Source organism: Rhinoderma darwinii, chromosome 2 (genome assembly GCF_050947455.1).
Source record: "Rhinoderma darwinii isolate aRhiDar2 chromosome 2, aRhiDar2.hap1, whole genome shotgun sequence".
Lineage (NCBI taxonomy): Eukaryota > Metazoa > Chordata > Amphibia > Anura > Rhinodermatidae > Rhinoderma > Rhinoderma darwinii.
The window spans coordinates 468,448,432-468,469,581 of record NC_134688.1 but is presented as its reverse complement, the minus strand read 5'-3'; the positions used below and the strand labels follow the sequence as shown (position 1 = coordinate 468,469,581).

Below are 21,150 nucleotides of genomic sequence, written 5' to 3'. Positions count from 1 at the left end.
CAACAGCTACCAATATTTTGGGAAAAATCTGATTACTAAAACACGCTGAGATGTGGAATAACGTTCTATTACTAGTGATCGCTAGGCAGTCCTTCCCTAGCAACCAGTCTGTCTCAGAGTCAGCACTAAACTGAGGCAGAGAAGGGGCAGAGAGGCTTTGTAGTACTCACGCCATGATGTTTTTGGTCTCCTACTGCCATATTAATCATATTTTTGGAAAATTATAGGTAAAGAACATTTTCCAATTAACCCCTTATTTGGTTACTGCCTGAATTTACCTGGAATATCTGTCAATATAGGTAAGAGCATGATTAGACTGTGGCTGGGAAGGTCAAGGGGTCTTATTTGGCCGTGATTTTTTTTTATATTTTTTTGTTCTTAGGTATGTCAAAGTGTAAACTTGTCTGATAACATAGAAATATTCCTTCATTCCCTTTTCTTTGTCAATAAAACTCAAAGAAGCGTAAAAAAAACAGACCTAGTGACATCATCATGATTTTTGACATGGAAAACTCCAATTTATGATGCAACCAAGGCAATTTTTTAGGATGGAAAATCCCATTGCTAAGTGAAAATAGGGCCGCGTTCTTGGTGAGATCTTTTCTTTCCCCCCCCCCCCCCCTCCAAACCTTTAGTTGAATAGACCACAACTCCTCACATCACTTCCTCCCCCCCCCCAGCTAAAAACACCATCGCTCCATTTCAGATCGGTGCCGAAATGCCCATTTACCCCCCTAAATGCCCCTCCAGATTTAAAAACTAGCTTGAAGCAGAGAAGCAGTTTGGTGCCAGCCCCCATAGCATTGATTTGGTCTCCCTCTATGACAAGTACGCTAAAGACAGGTGACATTACAAACCTGAAGGTCAATGTTTTGATAAATGTTTTTGTAAAATGTTTTTGTAAGTAGCTTCTATATACTTGTAAGGACCCATCCTGGCTACATTCAGACCTCAAACAAGTTATTAGTGTGATCATATAACGAAATTTACGTTTGTTCTTCAAGATTGCTTCTGAGACCAGCTCTAGGAAAACAATACTCAATCTTGAAGGGCATCTGTCCCCTTTAAGGGGGTATTCAAGGATTAGAAAGATATATCTGCTTGCTTTCAGAAAAAGCGCCCCATCTGCCAATGGGTTGTGTCTGGTATTGCGGCTCAGCTCCACTGAAGTGAACGGGGCTAAGTTGCAATACCACAAAAAACCCAGTGGATAGTTGGGGTGTAGTTTTTGTACGAAAGCTACCATGTTTATCTAATCCTGGACAAGCCCTTTAACATGGCCAGAAGAGCTATGCTAGAGAGCACAATCACGCTTCCCAATCAAGACTCTCGAGGATCTAACTGAAGCATGACCCTATATGTTAATGTGACTCTTCACCCTTCAGTGAATTTTTGGCCAATGAGTGCCATCGAGAGGGCCTATAGGTCAACATCTCCCCACCCCTTAGGAGCAGGAACCCTCTTTTATGACTCTGAGGATGTCACATGAACCCACCACCCAGCTGTGAGGACATTAGCATGGAAGGCATGTTTCATTTCAACCCCCCAATCAGCACTTCAGGAGTCATTTAATGGGTGCAACTGCACCCACTAGGTCACCCCTATTATGGTACCTTACAGATGCCCTTCATGGAGATAGATTCCCTTTAAACCATGAGTGGGAGAGAGTAGGATTGTCATAGTCAATTGTAGCTTTTGGGAAGCTGGAGAGAGAAGCCGTTGAGATCTATAACATCCGAGACGTCTCGAAGGATCCAAAAAAGTAAAAAAAAAAATCTTGGGTATTCCAAGTCATAAGATACCCCTCCCATGACACAGTCATTAGCTGCAGGGACATTCTACGTCAATACTAGACCAAGGTTTATAGAATGGAGAAGGTCCGTCCTTCCTTTTCCTCAATGGAATAATGAGTAGACAACATTCGACCTTCTAGAATTTCCCTCCTGTTTCTTTCTAGTTAAATCTAGAAAATACATAATTAACCGATGGCCTTAGGGGAAAAAAATATCTCCACGGTATTTGAGAAGATCACCCAACAAGTCGGCTAAACCCAACAGGGTTCGGCAAAGTTGGGTCTGGTGGCATCTCCAAAGACCTAGTAGAGCAGTACAAGGATGATCGTCACTGGATTTCTTCCATGTATGAATTCAGTCTAACTAACCTTTCTCCTGAACCCGGCCTTTACCTCTCTGCCCGGATTTTGTACCGTAGTACGAAATACGCTATGATGCGCAGACTGACGAAGAAAACTCCGAGGATGATAAAGTCTAAGTACAGCTTGGCATCTTCCACATCAAGTTCCTTTAATATGGCTTTCGACTTCTGGAAGTGGCAGGTTTCATCTTTGTCGCAGTGCAGGTCTTCTCTGTCGAGGCCGTAAATAGATAAAATGACTCCTTCAAATCCGTATCTGTAAAAAAAACAAAAAAAACAACTAATAATAAAATAATCAGAACTGTTGCTACCTGGAAACCATCAACAAGCAGGTGAGCTGCTGTTGACAGATGTTATATGACATTTTATTCTAAATGTACTGGGTAAATATTTAAAGGGGATGTCTGATGAAGACAATTGCTGTCCATATGACCTATCACAGAGGAGGTAACCTATCAGGACCCCGCTTTATGAGCAAAAACGGCAATGGCTCCTGCGGTTGTGGACTCGAGCCTCCATGAAGTCAGGACTTCCCATGACAAAATCAGATGTTTGTCAGGGATGTCATGAGATGTGAGGAGACAACTCCTTTAAGATAGAGTCATTCGCACATGAAGACCGATTTTTGGTGTGTTCACTTACTTTTGAGGTTTTTTTTTCTATTTTCTGCAAGAAACCATGAACAAAATGCTGTTGACTGATCCGGTATTCTTAGTATGTGTCTGTATTAAGTGTTTTGAGTGCGGAATGGTGTCCTGCTGTTAATGGGCTGTGGGTCTGATAGTCTAATTAACCCTTTATTAACCCCAGCTGCACTGCTCAATTTTCTACTCGCATTATGTATTGCTCGTATTATATTCAGATAGTAGACTATGTGGATCTTTATATGTCAGTGAACATAAGATATTCATGAATTAATGAGCCAGGCTGCCTTGGATATTTAGCCATAATCAGATCAACATAAGCGAGCCTGCTTGCTGACTGTTTCCATATACCATCAGATTTTGTTTTACCCACTAAAATAAGTGAACACAACAAAAAAAATTAAAAAATATATTTTACAAAGATAATAGATTTGACATTTGATGACTATATAGTCATTGCCAAAAATAATAGTCGATGCAGACTGTTTCCCCCGGGTCACAAATGGCTGCCATCCTAGAACAACAGCGCTACCTGAATAGCAAATGTTAATACAATATGAACAAACATTGTCTCAGTGGGAATTTTCATGTGTATTTCTCAGCATCTCATTAATATTTTTCTTTTATTCTCACATAGATTAACCAAGTGACAGCTCCTTAGCTGGCATCAGTCAACGATGCGGGCAGCATGCTGGCATTGTGCCATCAGAGGGTGCTGTGTTATAGTAAAACGGCACCCTCTAGTGGACACAATTTTTTAAAAAAATAACAAAAACTTATTTTCACCATCATTACAAATTGTTCGTTAGATTCAGAGGCCATTAAAGGGTTTGTCTAGAAAACCCATTTCCATCCAGCCTATTAGAGAATTATGGGTTAATATAGGGGGGTCCTCTTTAAGGATCCTCATCCCTTGGCTGGCGTGGAGTGTCTCTCGCTCTGGAGGACCCGTCCTGTCCTGTATTACACAGACAATCCATTTCTATAAATGGGCGCTGTGTAATTCTTAATTTCCCCTGTGGTGGCGCTGCAGGGAAACTGAACACTTACTGCCAGGTCTCACAGATTATAGCTGATCGCTGGGGTTCACATCAGGAGGAGACTTTGTGATAAACTTATTGTCAAGGACCTTGTCCAAAGTGGAGAACACCTGTAAGCGTGATTTTGAGTGATTATCATTGAGGTTCTGACCCGGAGTAACATTCACATGCAGATTGTATATTCTCTATGTGTTTGTGTGGATTTCTTCCAGGTGCTCAGCTTTCCTCCTAAAATATACTGAAAGGTTATTTGGCCTTCTATTAAATTGTCCTGGTCCGACTCCCCCATAAGCATTCAGTCAGATTGTCCGAGAGTGTGTATTTATTACAATAGGGAGGTAAGGATAAGCGGCCGACAGACTCATATATCACCGCTTATCCCCATGACAACAAAGGCTCAGGCATGTTAATATCAAACATACCCGTCACTATTTCAAATGTCAGGCACATTATAGTATGCAGCGTGTATGGTCGGCTCTAGTGTGTGTATGAGATACGGTCGTATATTAGATTGTAAGCTCTGCTGAGGACAGGGACTAAGTGATATATTCTGAGTAACGCGGTGGAATATGTTGGCGCCATATAAATAAAGATATGAACAAGGAATATTTTCGCCACAATACCTGACATATGACATATAGGACATCCACTGAAGGTAGCCGGGAATAGTGTCAAAGCTGACAAAGAATCCAGAGAACAGCAGAACGGGGATCGCCGTCACCGGACCCACAAATGTTGCCACCTGTAGAAGGAAGAGGTTAATCAGTAATCACGAGGGGTTAATTGAGTAAGGCAGTAATTCTATGGATTATACCACAATCCCTATACTTACCGATGTAGCAGAGCTGAGTGTGGACAATATTAAAATGTGTCATCTGCCACTAGGGGGCGATCTGTATATAGCTGCATATGGCTCATGTTGACTGGTATAGGATTCTTCTACAGATCGCCCCCTAGTGATGGCAATAGGCAGATGAGATTTTAAGTGTGATTAAGGGAGCCGAGGAGCAGTGCATTATAGGAAACACCGAAACCATATCATATACTAGTACATATAAGGAAAATGATTCACATCATATAATATAATGTAACTGCAGGTTAGGTGTGTACCTGTAAGGAGGTCGATGCGGCCCCAATGAGAAGCCCTAAGGACTGGGCCACTAGTGACGTCATCGTTCCAAGAGCCGAGAACAAGACAAATCTCAAGGCGTCTGACGGCTGTGATGTCATCCAGTACACGATGCTGCAGTACGCCACGGGGAACATAATCTGAAAACAAACACAAGTTAATGCAGTCACTATATGGCCGCCATTACAGCTCCTACAAGGCACCTCAATCAGATATTCCCTTCAGGAGTCTGGGAAAGTTGGATGACAGCAACTATGACAACCCTCACAGCTCTCACAGGGTCTGTTAACCACATATCCTAGAGCCCTGAATGGCAAGTGCACCTAGTAAGGGCAGCGATCCAGTCTGGCATCCCATAACTAGGCAGATATTCCATTCAGGCGTCTGGGAAAGCTGGGTGACAACCCACATGTTGGTGATCACTCAGATTTTCTAGAACAGATATATCCAAGGAACAGATAAAAACAATTTGCATGAATTAGAAGAGGATGCTGAGAGTACAATGCAGAAATCCTATAATCAGTGTAACGCACGGGATATATAAGAGCGCTTACCTGGAAGGGGACGTCGGCCATGGTCTTGGCCAGGTAGTACGCCTTAAGACTGTACCAGTAGTTCAGATGTTCTCTGAGAAATACTCCCATCTCAAGTGGAACTGTGTAGAGAGAGGACATTGTATTCATGTATGATCAGTAAGTAGAACTTTTTACAACCTCTTTTCATTCGGCACGTCCCCCAGGTAATTATTGGGGGTCCTGCTGCTTGTACCTCCCCTCGTGATCGGCTGTTATCTCCAGTCATTCACTCATCATGCGCTCGCTTTCCTAATGAAGGACTACACACCATCCATTGCAATCAATGGGGATCTATGTAATGCATGGATGTACACTACTTTCCTGAAATACTCTGTGCTACTGATAGACCCCACTAATTCCACTGCCTCTCAGTCTGTAACCTCCCACTTGTCTGTCTCTTCCTCGCATCATGATACTGCCCTAATCATATTCAGCTCTGTCCTTGCTGACATCACATAAATGGACAAGTCACTGCCCCCTACAAAATCAACACACTCCTGTCCTGAAATACTCTGTGCTACTGGGTAACCTGTCCCTTCCCTATGTAACTCTCAGTCTGTCACCTTCCACTTGTCTCAGTCTCTTTCTCACATCATGATACTACACAAATCATATTCAGCTCTGTCCTTGCGGACATCACATGAATGAACAAGTCACTGCCCCCCACAAAAGCAACACATTCCTGTCCTGAAATACTCTGTGCTACTGGGTAACCTGCTCCTTCCTTATGTAACTCTCAGTCTGTCACCTTCCACTTGTCTCAGTTTCTTCTCACATCATGATACTACACTAATTATATTACAGTCTGTCCTTGCTGACATCACATGAATGGGCAGGTCACTGCCCCGCACAAGATCAACACACTCCTGTCCTGAGATACTCTGTTCTACTGGGTAAACTGCTCCTTCCCTATGTAACTCTCAGTCTGTGACCTCTCACATGTCTCCATATCTTCGTCAAATCATGATACTGCCCTAATTATATTCAGCTCTCTCCTTGCTGACATCACATGAATAAACAGGTCACTGACCACCACAAGATCAACACACTCCTCTCCTGAAATACTTTGTGCTACTGTATAAGGTATTCAGATACAGGGCTGGGGCAGCAAACTGAATGTTTGCCCCAGGTGAAGAAGAGCTGGCTACAATTCTGCCTGTCCTCGCTAACATCATCACGTGAGTGGTCACTGCCCCCCACAAGATCAGCACACTCCTCTCCTGCTGCTGTCATTTCCATCATCTCGTTTTATAGTTTCACAATAAAATGTACCTTAAGAAGAAAGTAGCTTTTCTTGTGTGTAAATCATGTAAGACACATTATACGACTCGCTGGCTGATACTCACAAGTCAGGACTGTTGGCATGAGAGCTGCAAACATTAAGAAGAGCATGGAGAAGAACAGGAAGCCAGAGTTACTCAGGACCTTCTTAGCCTCGTTACCGATCCCGAGGTAGAGTAATCCTATGAGGATCCCAATTCCAATGTGGGACATGATACGTAAGTGAGTCAGCACCTGCCAACAGGAAGAAAGTCATGAACTTCAGCTTAAAGTAAAGTAAGGCCGAGTTCACACACAGCTAATTATTCTCAGTAAACCGTTGATTTGGAAAGAACTGAGTAGTGTTGTGGTGTCCACGTTTAGTCTTACCTAACAGACATACAGTAGACTGAGGTTTATCATCAGTGGCTCCGATTCCCGGGGCCCGGACATATAGTTAAATATCCGCCACATATTACGGTATATTGTGTTATTCTATTCTTTAAGCCCCTCATATTTTCATGCGGTAAAGTTCCGTTTTTAATGAATTGTTGCCTTTGAAATGATTGTAATATCCCTACTTTTCATTGCAAGTCACAGAAAATTGCACAAGTTGTTATGGAAATAAAGGTCGTCGTATTATTTAAGTCAAGACAATACGTTTCCAAAACTGACAATAACTTCTAAAGTGAACATGGAGGGTGACTTAAAGGGACACTGCCGGGCAAAACTTATGTCACTGAGTTATGCCCAGTTCATGGCGGGGGCGGAGCATGACACAGGGATTCCTTTTTGGTGTTCTCTTAATCACGGTGTCATGCTCCGCCCCCTCTGCAATCGGAGTATACCTTTAACAGCACTTAAAGAGTGTTTAGAAATCTCCAATAAATATCATTCTTTAAGTCGTCAGGTTGATAAAAATTCTAATATCAGCAATTCTTATTTATATCTGTTTCTGGGAAAGCTGGGTTACAGCCAATATGGCTGGCGTTGAAGCTCTAAAAGGGATTGTCTATCAGAGCTATGTAGTAATGCAGTTGCAGGACATATACCACGGCATAGGTAAACTGATTTGACATTCAGGGGTCTGGGAAAGCTGAGTGACAACCCATATGGGAGTTGAGATGGCGGCCATATTGGTAGTCACTTACCAGAAATGGAGATAACTAAGGAACTGCTGCAAAAAATGGACAACTTTATTTAAAGGGAATTTTTTTTTAAGAATCCGATTGCAGAATGTTTATAATATATTATGTACAGTATATTATATCATTATAATATTCAGACAGTATAACTTACAGAATCCCTCATGATGCTGAGACATGTCCTCTTAAACAGGATACAGAATTGGGTAAGGCAGCTGGCAGAGAAACTGTGACAACCTTCTGTGGGCAACGAGTCCTGCAAGGAGAAAACCACAGTACATAGGGGTATTTTTGCTTCTCAAATCTTTCTGTCAGTGAATGGAAACATTTTTGTTGATTTCAGAAGCTAAAAACCATCTAGACCTAGTCTTACACACTTTGCTAAAACTTGTTGCAATATATCAGTGTAGGTAAAGATTAGTATCGGTCGGAATGAATCCGATCAATCGTACGATCCAGACTAAACTGGGAGATTTAAACCAACATAGTGAGCTTGCGCAAAGTGGCAAATGATCAGCTGTAACAGGCCGATCATGCCATACACGGCCAAATAAATCGAAACTGACAGATCACATTTGATTTTAAGTCTTGAGTGACAGCTGCAGTCCACAAGATCGCATGCAACTCAATGTATTCCTGTGGACTGCAGATGTATCTCAATACTTAAAAAATTAATTAGCAGTGCTGCAAAAAGTCTCGGTGTAGACCTGACATTAGTTTTGATAAAGGTAAATTTCTCATGCCCTGACCTAGTCCTGCTCACACAGCTGAAGGGTTAATGTCCTGTATGAAAGCTCTTGTGACGAGTCCTGCAGCTGTGTCAGCTGGACATGATCATTTTCGGAGGACTACTGGACATTTCTCAATGCAGAACTAGTATTTCAATGTCATTAAAATAAATTAGGCCCCCACAGAGCATCGCCCTATTACACAAGCTGCAGTAACGGACCGGTGTGATACTCTGCAGGAATCCTTATCGGCCAGATTTACCTCATCAGATGTTTTGTGCCACAGGAATGGGTTGGGCTCAGTGTCCCCACAATGGTCTCTTTTCTGCTCAGTCACACACATCTCCTGCACGGCTCTCACAAGACGGGGATTCTGGTCTCCGTACTCTCCTGAGGCCACTTCCATTACTGCCGGTGCGGGAACAGAAAAACGGTCAAACTGATATAATGGTATTACATTGGAAGTGAAATCCTTATCAGGGAAGAGATAAGGGCTCCACCGACCATATACAAAAAGCAGACAGAGGTTGTCACTTTACAAGGCGTAGATAGGTTTCATGGTAAAGGGACGCTACCACTTTAATTTTGTTTTATTTAATAGATTATTGGGAAATAAAAAAGTCCACCTTCAAACCCAATTTTTTTTTATTATTCCAATGCATTTCAAATGAAAAATGAAGCAACTTTGCAATGTCTTCATTAAAAATATCCTAACATTTTTTGCCTACAGCTCCTAGGCAGACATATTTGTCTCCATGGTAACAGACTACGAACAAGCCCTGTGTAGTCTGGCCATATTGTCATCCATCTGTCCCCTACTTCTTGCTAAACTACTAAATGTATATTAGTAAGAAGTAGGGGGCAGATGGAAGGGAGTATGACCGCAGGATCAGACTGCACAGGGTTTGTTACCATAGAGACACATAGGTCTGCATAGGAGCTGCAGACACAAAAATGTAGGAGATTTTTTAATTAAGACTAATTGCAAAGTTGATTCATTTTGTTTTATTTTTTTGGATGCACTGGAGCAATAAAAAAAAATGGTTGCGAAGGTGGACATTCTGTTTTAAGTGTTCTTTATCTTGCTTAATGGGAGTTATAGTTACTCAGATGGTGTAAGACGGCAGAGGTGGTCGCTAGTCAGCCACAATAGTAGAAAGCTGTATCCTCCTGCAGGATTACAACACTCTCTGGTAATGCACAATTTGACCACTAGAGTGTAGTGACATACCGCATATTTAAAATCTTAATCTGCTTTTTTTTCCTGATATATTTTAATAATAGTTTAATGTATAAAAGTCCAGAAAGTAGTAAAATCTGCATAAACATACAACTTTTCTAAATTGCTAGACGTAGGCCCCAGCTGAATATCAGGTACTTTATATACAAATCCTGTACCAGGGCACCCAAGCATCATGTGCTATTTATGTTACTGCTGTCTTGTAGTAGAGAGGCAATTGTGCCCCACCAGGCACCCCAAAAGTTTAGTTACTTTGTAAATACATTGCATTACTTATCTTGTGCTGATCATGTATTATACCCCAGAGCTGCACTCACTATTCTGCTGGTGGAGTCACTGTGTACATACATTACTTATCCTGCACTGATCCTGAGTTACATCCTGTATTATACTCCAGAGCTGCACTCACTATTCTGCTGGTGCAGTCGCTGTGTACATACATTATATTACTTATCCTGTACTGATCCTGAGTTACATCCCGTATTATACTCCTGAGCTGCACTCACTATTCTGCTGGTGCAGTCGCTGTGTACATACATTACATTACTTATCCTGTACTGATCCTGAGTTACATCCTGTATTATACTCCAGAGCTGCAGTCACTATTCTGCTGGTGAAGTCACTGTGTACATACATTACATTACTTATCCTGTACTGATCCTGAGTTACATCCTGTATTATACTCCAGAGCTGCACTCACTATTCTGCTGGTGGAGTCACTGTGTACATACATTACATTACTTATCCTGTACTGATCCTGAGTTACATCCTGTATTATACTCCAGAGCTGCACTCACTATTCTGCTGGTGGAGTCACTGTGTACATACATTACATTACTTATCCTGTACTGATCCTGAGTTACATCCTGTATTACACTCCAGAGCTGCACTCACTATTCTGCTGGTGGAGTCACTGTGTACATTCATTACATTACTTATCCTGTACTGATCCTGAGTTACATCCTGTATTATACTCCAGAGCTGCACTCACTATTCTGCTGGTGCAGTCGCTGTGTACATACATTATATTACTTATCTTGTACTGATCCTAAGTTACATGCTGTATTATACACCAGAGCTGCACTCACTATTCTGCTGGTTGAGTCACTGTACACATATATTACATTACTTATCCTGCACTGAGTTACATCCTGTATTATACTCCAGAGCTGCACTCACTATTCTGCTGGTGGAGTCACTGTGTACATACATTACATTACTTATCCTGTACTGATCATGAGTTACATCCTGTATTATACTCCAGAGCTGCACTCACTATTCTGCTGGTGGAGTCACTGTGTACATACATTACATTACTTATCCTGTACTGATCCTGAGATACATCCTGTATTATACTACAGAGCTGCACTCACTATTCTGCTGGTGGAGTCACTGTGTACATACATTACATTACTTATCCTGTACTGATCCTGAGATAGATCCTGTATTTTACTCCAGAGCTGCACGCACTATTCTGCTGGTGGAGTCACTGTGTACATACATTACATTACTTATCCTGTACTGATCCTGAGTTACAGTCTGTATTAAACTTTAGAGCTGCATTCACAATTCTGCTGGTTGCTATTGGAAACAGTCAGCAAGCTTGTTGTCAGACACACGCCTAACAGTTTAGATGTTACTTTCAGTACAGTGCCTGGTGTAAAGATGAACCCTCCCATAATGCAAATCAAACGAGCAGGCTCTGTGCAGACATTAAACAGGTCGGGTATGCTGGGAGATTATAGCTCTTAAGCTAGCAGAATTGTGAATGCAGCTCCTACAAGTCAGGAGGCAGTTAATTCTTCCTACATCTGATTACTGTTCAGTGCCTGGTGTAGACTACACTTCCCAGATTAAACATCACAAGGACAGTGCAGACACTGAACAAGAAAGGATTACTAAGAGATTTTAACTATAAAGCCTGCAGAATTATGAATTGAGCTCTGCAGTGTAATGAGTCGAGGAGTGCACGGAGCCTTATGGAACCACACAGACGTCTATGGGTTCCCTATTACAGCTCCATACAACTCGGAGCTGTAATATCGCTGTGTGGGGTGTCCCTAACTCAGGATCAGTAATTTATTTTACAAAGTTTCTCAATTTTTTCTGTATAAGAATAATCTAGAGGTCAACAGACATCTGCAGGCTGCATACTGGGAGTTATAGTCCTGCAATAACTGGGTAGCCGCAGGTTGCAGACCACTGTTGAACTGATAGTTTTGTTACATGAAGCCCATTATGTTACCACAGAGAAACACAGGGAAAGTTCCAGAATACGTCATACTCACCGAAATCGGCCGGGTTGTGATAGGTCGGGCAGTTTAATCCTAAAACCCGCAAGTATGGAACGAGATTTGACACTTTCCCACGGTAGATGCATTGTCCCTGGCTTAATACATAAAGCTGCGTATCAAAAGGGGAGAGAAACGTGTAATGTTATCTGTTCCGCAGCTTTACCGGAATCTAATACCATAAAATAGTCATCCGCTTAATACAGGCGACGAGTAAAGATTGTTTATTTGGTGTTAGAGGAAAAAATGTCATCTAGAAAACTTTAAGAGTTCTCCCTAAAATAAAATAAAAAAGTTTCCATTTCAAGTAAAATGTGCGCAGTTACTTTTTCACGTTGTATAGATAAGATTAATGTTAGAGAGACAGGGATGTATGAACCATAGAGGCAGAGATTGTGGCTCCTCTGGGGTTGGTGGACAGGAAGGTCTCAGTTCTGATTGGCTCAATCTGCTCCTCATGGGAGGTTTGAACCTGCACAAGGCTCCTCCTCTCCCCCAGGCAATGTAAAGAGGTTCTCCCATCAAAAGCATTAATGGCATGTCGATTAGATTAGGGTCTGAATACTGAGACTAGAATGAAGGGGCCAATCTGGCACGGCCCTGGGTTGGGAGTTGGGCTGCTTTGGATAAACTCAGGGCCCCTTTGTTCAATATGCAAAAAATAATACCTTTGGTGGAAAAATAAACTTTAATTTCAGTGAACAGCAAAGAAGAGCACTGGCCCCAGGGTCACACTGCCCTTTCGTCCTAAAAAGAGTTAATCTATTCTAAAATTCCAACCTTAGGCCCTGTTCACACAGAGTTTTTTTGCAGGCAGAAAAATCTGACAGATTTTGACTGCCTGCACTCTCCTTGCCGCGTATTTCCGCCATGTTTTTTGCTGTGTTTTTTGCCATTGAGCGGCGCAGGCAAAAAACGTCGCAAAAACGGCTTCCTCTGCCTCCCATTGATGTCAAAAACTGCTTCCTCTGCCTCCCATTGATGTCAAAAACTGCTTCCTCTGCCTCCCATTGATGTCAATGGGAGGTCAAAGACGGAAACGCCTGAAGAAAAGGCATGACGCTTTGTTTTCCCGCAAGCGTTTTTTTCCGCTTGTGGAAAAAAAAAACGCCTCCACCTCCTATTGAAATCAATGGGAGGCGTTTTTGGCAGTTTTTTGGCGCGGTTTCCGACGCGGTTTGCGCATCAATAAACGCGCCAAAAAAACTCAGTGTGAACAGGGCCTCAAGGCTATGTTCACACAGGGTAAGCACGCTGCGTAAAAGTACACAGTGTATCCGTTCTGGACTCCATGGAGAATTCTGTCCGAAAAACCTCACAAAAAAAAGTCTGCACTTACCTGTCGTCATGGTGATGCATCCCTCTGAGGAATTGCAGGCCAACCTACTGGGATGATGTTTCATCCCATGTGACCACTGTAGCCTGTGATTGGCTGCAACAGTAACATGGGATGAAATATCATCCCTGGAGGCTGGCCTGGATGATGAAACACAGAATTCTGGGTAAGTATAATCTTTTTTTCTGAGTTGCAATTTTTGCGGCGGAATCACAGCTTTTCCGCCGCAAAAATCACAACATCTGCTATTTGTTGCGGGTTTTACCTCATCATCATGGGGGAAACCTGCAACAGAAAACCAGCAAACATAAATTGACATGCTGCGGATTAAAAAAAAGGCACCGCAGGTCAATTTATGAACTTTTTTTGGCGTTTTTTTTTACGCAACATGTGGATGAGACTTGTTCAAATCTCATCCACTCTGCTGCTACTGTATGAGAGTATGTTCACACGGCCTATTTCCAGCCGTTTTTCGGGCCGTAAACTCCCCGAAAAACGGCTAAAACTGCGGGGGGCTGAATGCCTCCAAACATCTGCCCATTGATTTCAATGGGAAATATGGCGTTCTGTTCCGACTGGGCGTTTTTTTTACGCCTCAGTTTCAAAAAACGGTGGGTAAAAAGACGGCCTGTAAAAAGAAGTGCATGTCACTTCTTGAGCCGTTTTTGGAGCCATTTTTCATTGACTCAATAGAAAAATACCTCCAAAAACGGCCGTGAAAAACGCAGCGAAAAACGCTAGTTTGATTAAAAAACGGCTAAAAATCATAGGCTTTGAAAACAGCTCCGTATTTTCAGCTGTATTTTGTTAACCGTGTGAACATACCCTTAGGCTATGTGCACACGGTTAACAAAAAACGGCAGAAAATACGGAGCTGTTTTTAAGGGAAAATAGCCTCTGATTTTCAGCCGTTTTTTAAGCATCAAGCGTTTTTTGATGCGTTTTTTATGCCTGTTTTTGGAGCTGTTTTTCTATCGAGACAATGAAAAACGGCTCCAAAAACGGCTCAAGAAGTGACATGCACTTCTTTTTTACGGGGCGTTTTTTTACACGCCATTTTTAAAAATGGTGCGTAAAAAAAAAAGCCCCGTGGGAACGGAAAGCCGTTTTTCCCATTTAAATCAATGGGCAGATGTTTGGAGGCGTTCAGCCTATGTATTTTCAGCCCTTTTTCGGGGCAATTACGGCCCGAAAAATGGCTGAAAATAGGTTGTGTGAACATTCCCTTACACTACGGATTTCCCACAACGAAATCTGTTGTGGAAAATGCGCAGTATTTATGCTACGTGTGGACTTACCCCTATCCTGTACTACATCGTGTCATGGCAGCACTCCTTCCATGGCTCATGGAGGCTTCATCCTACACCCGTACTTCCCAAATATCACTAAGAAGATGATTATTGTTACACTATTTTATTAATGATGTCATCACTCACCTGATCAAAGAGCTCAAACAGCTTGGCACTGGGCTGGTGAATGGTGCAGATTATATTCCGGCCGCCTTGAGCCAAAGATTTCATTAAGGAGACAACCTGAAAACAGGAGGAACTGTCCAGACCACTGCAAAAGGGAGAAAAAATTTTTTTTTGGTGCAATGATGTCATCTAGAAATATACAATAAATATACGGAGGCAAAGAGTATGTGGCATCACTAGCGGGCGTAATATACTACACTATGTCATAGACACTTGTACCGACTAAATTGTAGGAACGCGATCAATTAAAGAGGACAACCCCTTAAGGATGCAGTCAATTTTGGCTTGAGGTCACGGACATTTTTTGGTTTTGCCTCCCAGTGTTCCCACAGTCATTACTTTTTTATTTCTCCATATCTATATGTCTAAGACCCAGGCACTGTTATTTGGGCACTATATAGAGGTATCATATAGGCACTCTTATTTGGGCACTCTATAGTGGTTCATGTAGGCACTGTTATTTGGGCACTATATAGAGGTATCACATAGGCACTGTTATTTGGGCACTATATAGAGGTATCACATAGGCACTGTTATTTGGGCACTATATAGCGGTATTATATAGGCACTGTTATTTGGGCACTATATAGAGGTATCATATAGGCACTGTTATTTGGGCACTATAGAGAGGTATCATATAGGCACTCTTATTTGGGCACTCTATAGTGGTTCATGTAGGCACTGTTATTTGGGCACTATATAGAGGTATCACATAGGCACTGTTATTTGGGCACTATATAGCGGTATTATATAGGCACTGTTATTTGGGCACTATATAGAGGTATCATATAGGCACTGTTATTTGGGCACTATATAGTGGTATCATGTAGGCACTGTTATTTGGGCACTATATAGAGGTATCACATAGGCACTGTTATTTGGGCACTATATAGCGGTATTATATAGGCACTGTTATTTGGGCACTATATAGAGGTATCATATAGGCACTGTTATTTGGGCACTATAGAGGGTATCATATAGGCACTGTTATTTGGGCACTATATAGAGGTATAATATAGGCACTATATAGAGGTATCATATAGGCACTCTTATTTGGGCACTATATATTGGTATCATGTAGGCACTGTTATTTGGGCACTATATAGAGGTATCACATAGGCACTGTTATTTGGGCACTATATAGAGGTATTATATAGGCACTGTTATTTGGGCACTATATAGAGGTATTCTATAGGCACGGTTATTTGGCCACTATATAGAGGTATTATATAGGCACTGTTATTTGGGCACTATATAGAGGTATTATATAGGCACAGTTATTTGGGCACTATATAGAGGTATTATATAGGCACGGTTATTTGGGCACTATATAGAGGTATTATATAGGCACGGTTATTTGGGCAATATATAGAGGTATTATGTAGGCACTGTTATTTGGGCACTATATAGAGGTATTATATAGGCACGGTTATTTGGGCACTATATAGAGGTATTATATAGGCACGGTTATTTGGGCACTATATAGAGGTATTATATAGGCACTGTTATTTGGGCACTATATAGAGGTATTATATAGGCACGTTTATTTGGGCACTATATAGAGGTATTATATAGACACTGCTATTTGGGCACTATATAGAGGTATTATATAGGCACGGTTATTTGGGCACTATATAGAGGTATTATATAGGCACTGTTATTTGGGCACTATATAGAGGTATTAAATAGACACTGCTATTTGGGCACTATATAGAGGTATTATATAGGCACTGTTATTTGGGCACTATATAGAGGTATTATATAGGCACTGTTATTTGGGCACTATATAGAGGTATTATATAGGCACTGTTATTTGGGAACTATATAGAGGTATTATATAGGCACGGTTATTTGGGCACTATATAGAGGTATTATATAGGCACAGTTATTTGGGCACTGTATAGAGGTATTATATAGGCACTGTTATTTGGGCACTATATAGAGGTATTATATAGGCACAGTTATTTGGGCACTATATAGAGGTATTATATAGGCACAGTTATTTTGGCACTATATAGAGGTATTATATAGGCACTGTTATTTGGGCACTATATAGAGGTATTATATAGACACTGCTATTTGGGCACTATATAGAGGTATTATATAGGCACTGTTATTTGGGCACTATATAGAGGTATTATATAGGCACTGTTATTTGGGCACTATATAGAGGTATTATATAGGCACTGTTATTTGGGAACTATATAGAGGTATTATATAGGCACGGTTATTTGGGCACTATATAGAGGTATTATATAGGCACAGTTATTTGGGCACTGTATAGAGGTATTATATAGGCACTGTTATTTGGGCACTATATAGAGGTATTATATAGGCACAGTTATTTGGGCACTGTATAGAGGTATTATATAGGCACTGTTATTTGGGCACTATATAGAGGTATTATATAGGCACGGTTATTTGGGCACTATATAGAGGTATTATATAGGCACAGTTATTTGGGCACTATATAGAGGTATTATATAGGCACGGTTATTTGGGTACTATATAAAGGTATTATATAGGTACTGTTATTTGGGCACTATATAGAGGTATTATATAGGCACGGTTATTTGGGCACTATATAGAGGTATTATATAGGCACAGTTATTTGGGCACTATATAGAGGTATTATATAGGCACGGTTATTTGGGCACTATATAGAGGTATTATATAGGCACGGTTATTTGGGCACTGTATGGCCCTACTTAAACACACACTGGCACTTTTATTAACTTCCTTCTCCTAAACTATGGCATGCATTGTCTTTTCCAAGAATAAGGAATAAAAGAGGGATTCCTACACAATATATTTTTTCCGAGCCTCTGTGGACCTTTATTCCACCCTGGATCCATTAATATAGAACACGCTACAGAGCAAAGCCTCATACTAAGCAATAAAAGCCTGCCCATAATACAACCCACAGCACAAGAAGCCTCCTCTGACCCATTTTCATGATTACTGGTTTAATTAAAAGTTAATGGATTAAAAGATTACAAGTTTTCTCTGTTCTCCAGCAAATGCAGCCGAGACTCCTCGATAGAGTAAGAAGCCCGATGTCAAATACGAAGTAATCCCGGGTAAATTGTAAAGAAAAAAGCCAAAAATATTCTCAAAAAAGAACCTAGAAATTAACAAAATGATCTGTTTGTGATCCATCTGCCATGAGAATAAATGGGTTGCATCCATTTCACATGTTTGCAGTCAGTATCTCGGAAGGAATCTCTTCTCCTATATACAGATGAGTGAAATTATTGAACAATTCCCTAAACTTTCCGCCATTGCGATACTCTAAGTGATGTGATTAAAAGCAAAAATTTCTCTCTACATGCCACTTGAGTGGGCGGGCCCTTCTTGGTCCCCTTCTGCTGTTAGTTTTGAGCCAATCAGATGCTCCGCCCCTGCTGATCCCACCCTCCCCCTCTCATGCGGTTTCACTGAAACACAGAATGAGAAACTGCAGCTGCATCTCCCTCCTCTCCCTCCCTGCCTTCTTTTTGCTGTATTATTGCAAATTAAAAAATTTTAAGGACCTTGTCGGTTTATGAACATTTACATAGAAAGGGAAAGAGGCTGCTAGAAGGTGATGAAGACGTCCCCTGCCTCTAATAAGATATATTACAAAGTTTCATATATTCACATGTACTACAGATTAATGTGAAATAAGTTATAACGACAAGTACACTTTAAAGAAGTTGTACAGGTTTGCCAAAACAGTTCCACACCTGCCCATGGGTTGTGCCTGGTATGGCAGCTCAAGCCCATTGAAGTGAATAGGTCGGAGCTGCAATACCCTACACAACCTGTGGACAGATGTGGCGCTGTTTTTAGAAGAAAGCAGAAGTTTTTTTCTAACCTTTCAGAACATAACAGCGTTTGGTCAGAGAATATATTTTACCATTGTATACAATGGGCAGGTAAAAGGTGAATCGGACAATTAGGTGGGTCAGCTGTTCTTCTCAGCTGGTAGATGTGAGCGAATTTTTTTGTCCAATTCTGATTTTTATCAATTGTAATTCAAGATGTATAGGCGTCTACCTGGTGGGTTCATCAAAGAACATCACTGGGGGATTGTTCACCAGCTCTAGAGCGATCGCCAATCGTTTTCTCTGACCACCAGAGAGGCACCCGGTCCTAGTGTCTGCACACGGCAACAAGCCCAGCGCTGTCAGGATCTCCTTCACCTGAAATCAAGGTGTGTGGTGATTATATGGTCAGACTAAAGCATACTATATACGTTTAACGAAACGCCCCCCCCCCCCACAATCCTATGAATTAAAGGGCCACTAACACCGAAGTTGGCAACTTATACAAGTACAGCAGGGTTATTAGAAAAGCTGCTAATATTACTCACATCTATGAATGTATACGTTCTACAGATATGTCAGATAAGGCAGTAATCAGGGGGAGGAGAGATACTAAAAATCCATCCAATATTTGAAGGAAATCCGCTCTGTTTAGGCTGATAACAGAGAACTATAGATTGCTTTCAATGCTGAGCAAATGGAGGGAGGAAAGACTTTAACTTGAATGTCACCCCACTGATTTTTTTTCTAAGTGAACCAAAATAGGTGCAAATTTTGGTGCTGATTAATTTCTTAATATGTATTTAAAGTGGCCAGAGCTCCATTTGCTGATACAGAGCTCCAAATACCCTGCATAGACATACAGTAGGTTCTAACTATCAAATTCTGGCTACCTGCAGTCACCAGTAGGAGGAGCTCCGGAGCTTACTGTATACATTACTCAATAATAACTCAGTATACACTAAGCTCCCTCTAGTGGTGGTTGCAACCAATTAATGTCCAGTGTACTGGGCCATCTGCCCCCTACTTTTTGGTAATCAAATGTATGTTAAGAAGTAGGGGACAGGTGCAAGGGAGTGTGACTGCAGGGTCAGACTACCCATGTTTTGTTTGTAGTCTGTTACCATGGAGACGTATAGGTCTGCATAGAAGCTATAGACTCAAAACGGTAGCAGATTTTTAATTAAGACTATATGGAAAGTTGCTTAATTTTTTATTTAATATAAGACGTAACATAGGACGACAATCGTTAACGTTAACAATGGTCGTGTTGTTCTCGTTGCATGTATGGGCGACTAATTTAGAACAGTGGGGCCAAAGATATCCCAGCTAAACAGTAATAATGCAATGACATTATTAAGACTCCAATCTCATCAGATCTGTAATCTTTCTAGGTCAACAAACACAACCAGATCATGTAGATTAGTGGAGCAGCAGAAGGTGCTAGATATTCAGGACTCACCCAGATGATTTCTGTTTATGGGACTATCTATTGATTATTTCATCTCCTACATGGATGACAATCACTAATGGTGACCACAGGTTCATCACTCAGCTTTCTACAGACTCTGAATGACATAGAAATCTGCCTTTTTTTTTTTTGTATTATTCTTCTCTTTTACACCCCAACCTAAGTGTGTAAGAGTATGTTCACACAGGCTATTTTCAGCCCGTAAACGTCCCAAAAAACGGCTGAAAAATGGGAGGCTGAACGCCTACAAACATCTGGCCATTGATTTCAATAGGAAAAACGGCGTTCCGTTCCCACGGGGCGTTTTTTATGAAAAACGGCTGAAGAAGTGACATGCACTTATTTCTACGAGGCCTTTTTTTACGCGACCATTTTTAAAAACAGCTGCGTAAAATAACGCCTCGTAAAAAAAAAGTGCATGTCACTTCTTCAGAAGTTTTTGGAGCCGTTTTTCATTGAAAATGTATTTCTTATAGTAGTGTGATTCTGAAATGATATCTATGAACCAGGGCGATCAGGATGATCAGTTCTATAGGCCCCACTAGTCCTTATTACTCTGTAATTCTTTCATTCAATTTATGAAGCAGGAAGTTCACGATGAACAGTCCTAAAAGTCCACGTAGTTCTAACTGTACAGTCATTTCTGCCTTATATTTAGGAATTAGGAAGTTTAGAATGATCATTTTTATAGGTCCTGATATTTCTTATAATACTGTAATCCTGGAATTATGTTTATGAAACAGGAAGATCAGGATGATCAGTTTTATGGGCACCACTCGTCGTTATTATTCTGTAAATCTGACATAAAATGTATGAATCGGGAAGATCATGATCAACGGTCCTAAAAGTCATAGTA

At 41.1% G+C, this 21,150-nt stretch overlaps 1 protein-coding gene across 1 annotated transcript in view; it reads right to left on the bottom strand.

Annotated features, from left to right (window-relative positions):
- Positions 1-692: 692 nt before the first annotated feature.
- Positions 693-21,150, bottom strand: part of ABCG1 (ATP binding cassette subfamily G member 1) — an 86,242-nt gene continuing 65,784 nt past the window's right edge. Inside the window, exons 6-15 of the mRNA XM_075851000.1 lie at positions 19,056-19,201; positions 14,979-15,102; positions 12,204-12,318; positions 8,938-9,083; positions 8,102-8,203; positions 6,889-7,057; positions 5,522-5,622; positions 4,949-5,107; positions 4,462-4,580; positions 693-2,410 (exon numbers count right to left, since the gene is read on the bottom strand). Coding sequence (XP_075707115.1) covers positions 2,182-2,410; positions 4,462-4,580; positions 4,949-5,107; positions 5,522-5,622; positions 6,889-7,057; positions 8,102-8,203; positions 8,938-9,083; positions 12,204-12,318; positions 14,979-15,102; positions 19,056-19,201 — 1,410 coding nt within the window. The 3' untranslated portion in view covers positions 693-2,181. The remainder of the gene's footprint in view (positions 2,411-4,461; positions 4,581-4,948; positions 5,108-5,521; positions 5,623-6,888; positions 7,058-8,101; positions 8,204-8,937; positions 9,084-12,203; positions 12,319-14,978; positions 15,103-19,055; positions 19,202-21,150) is intronic.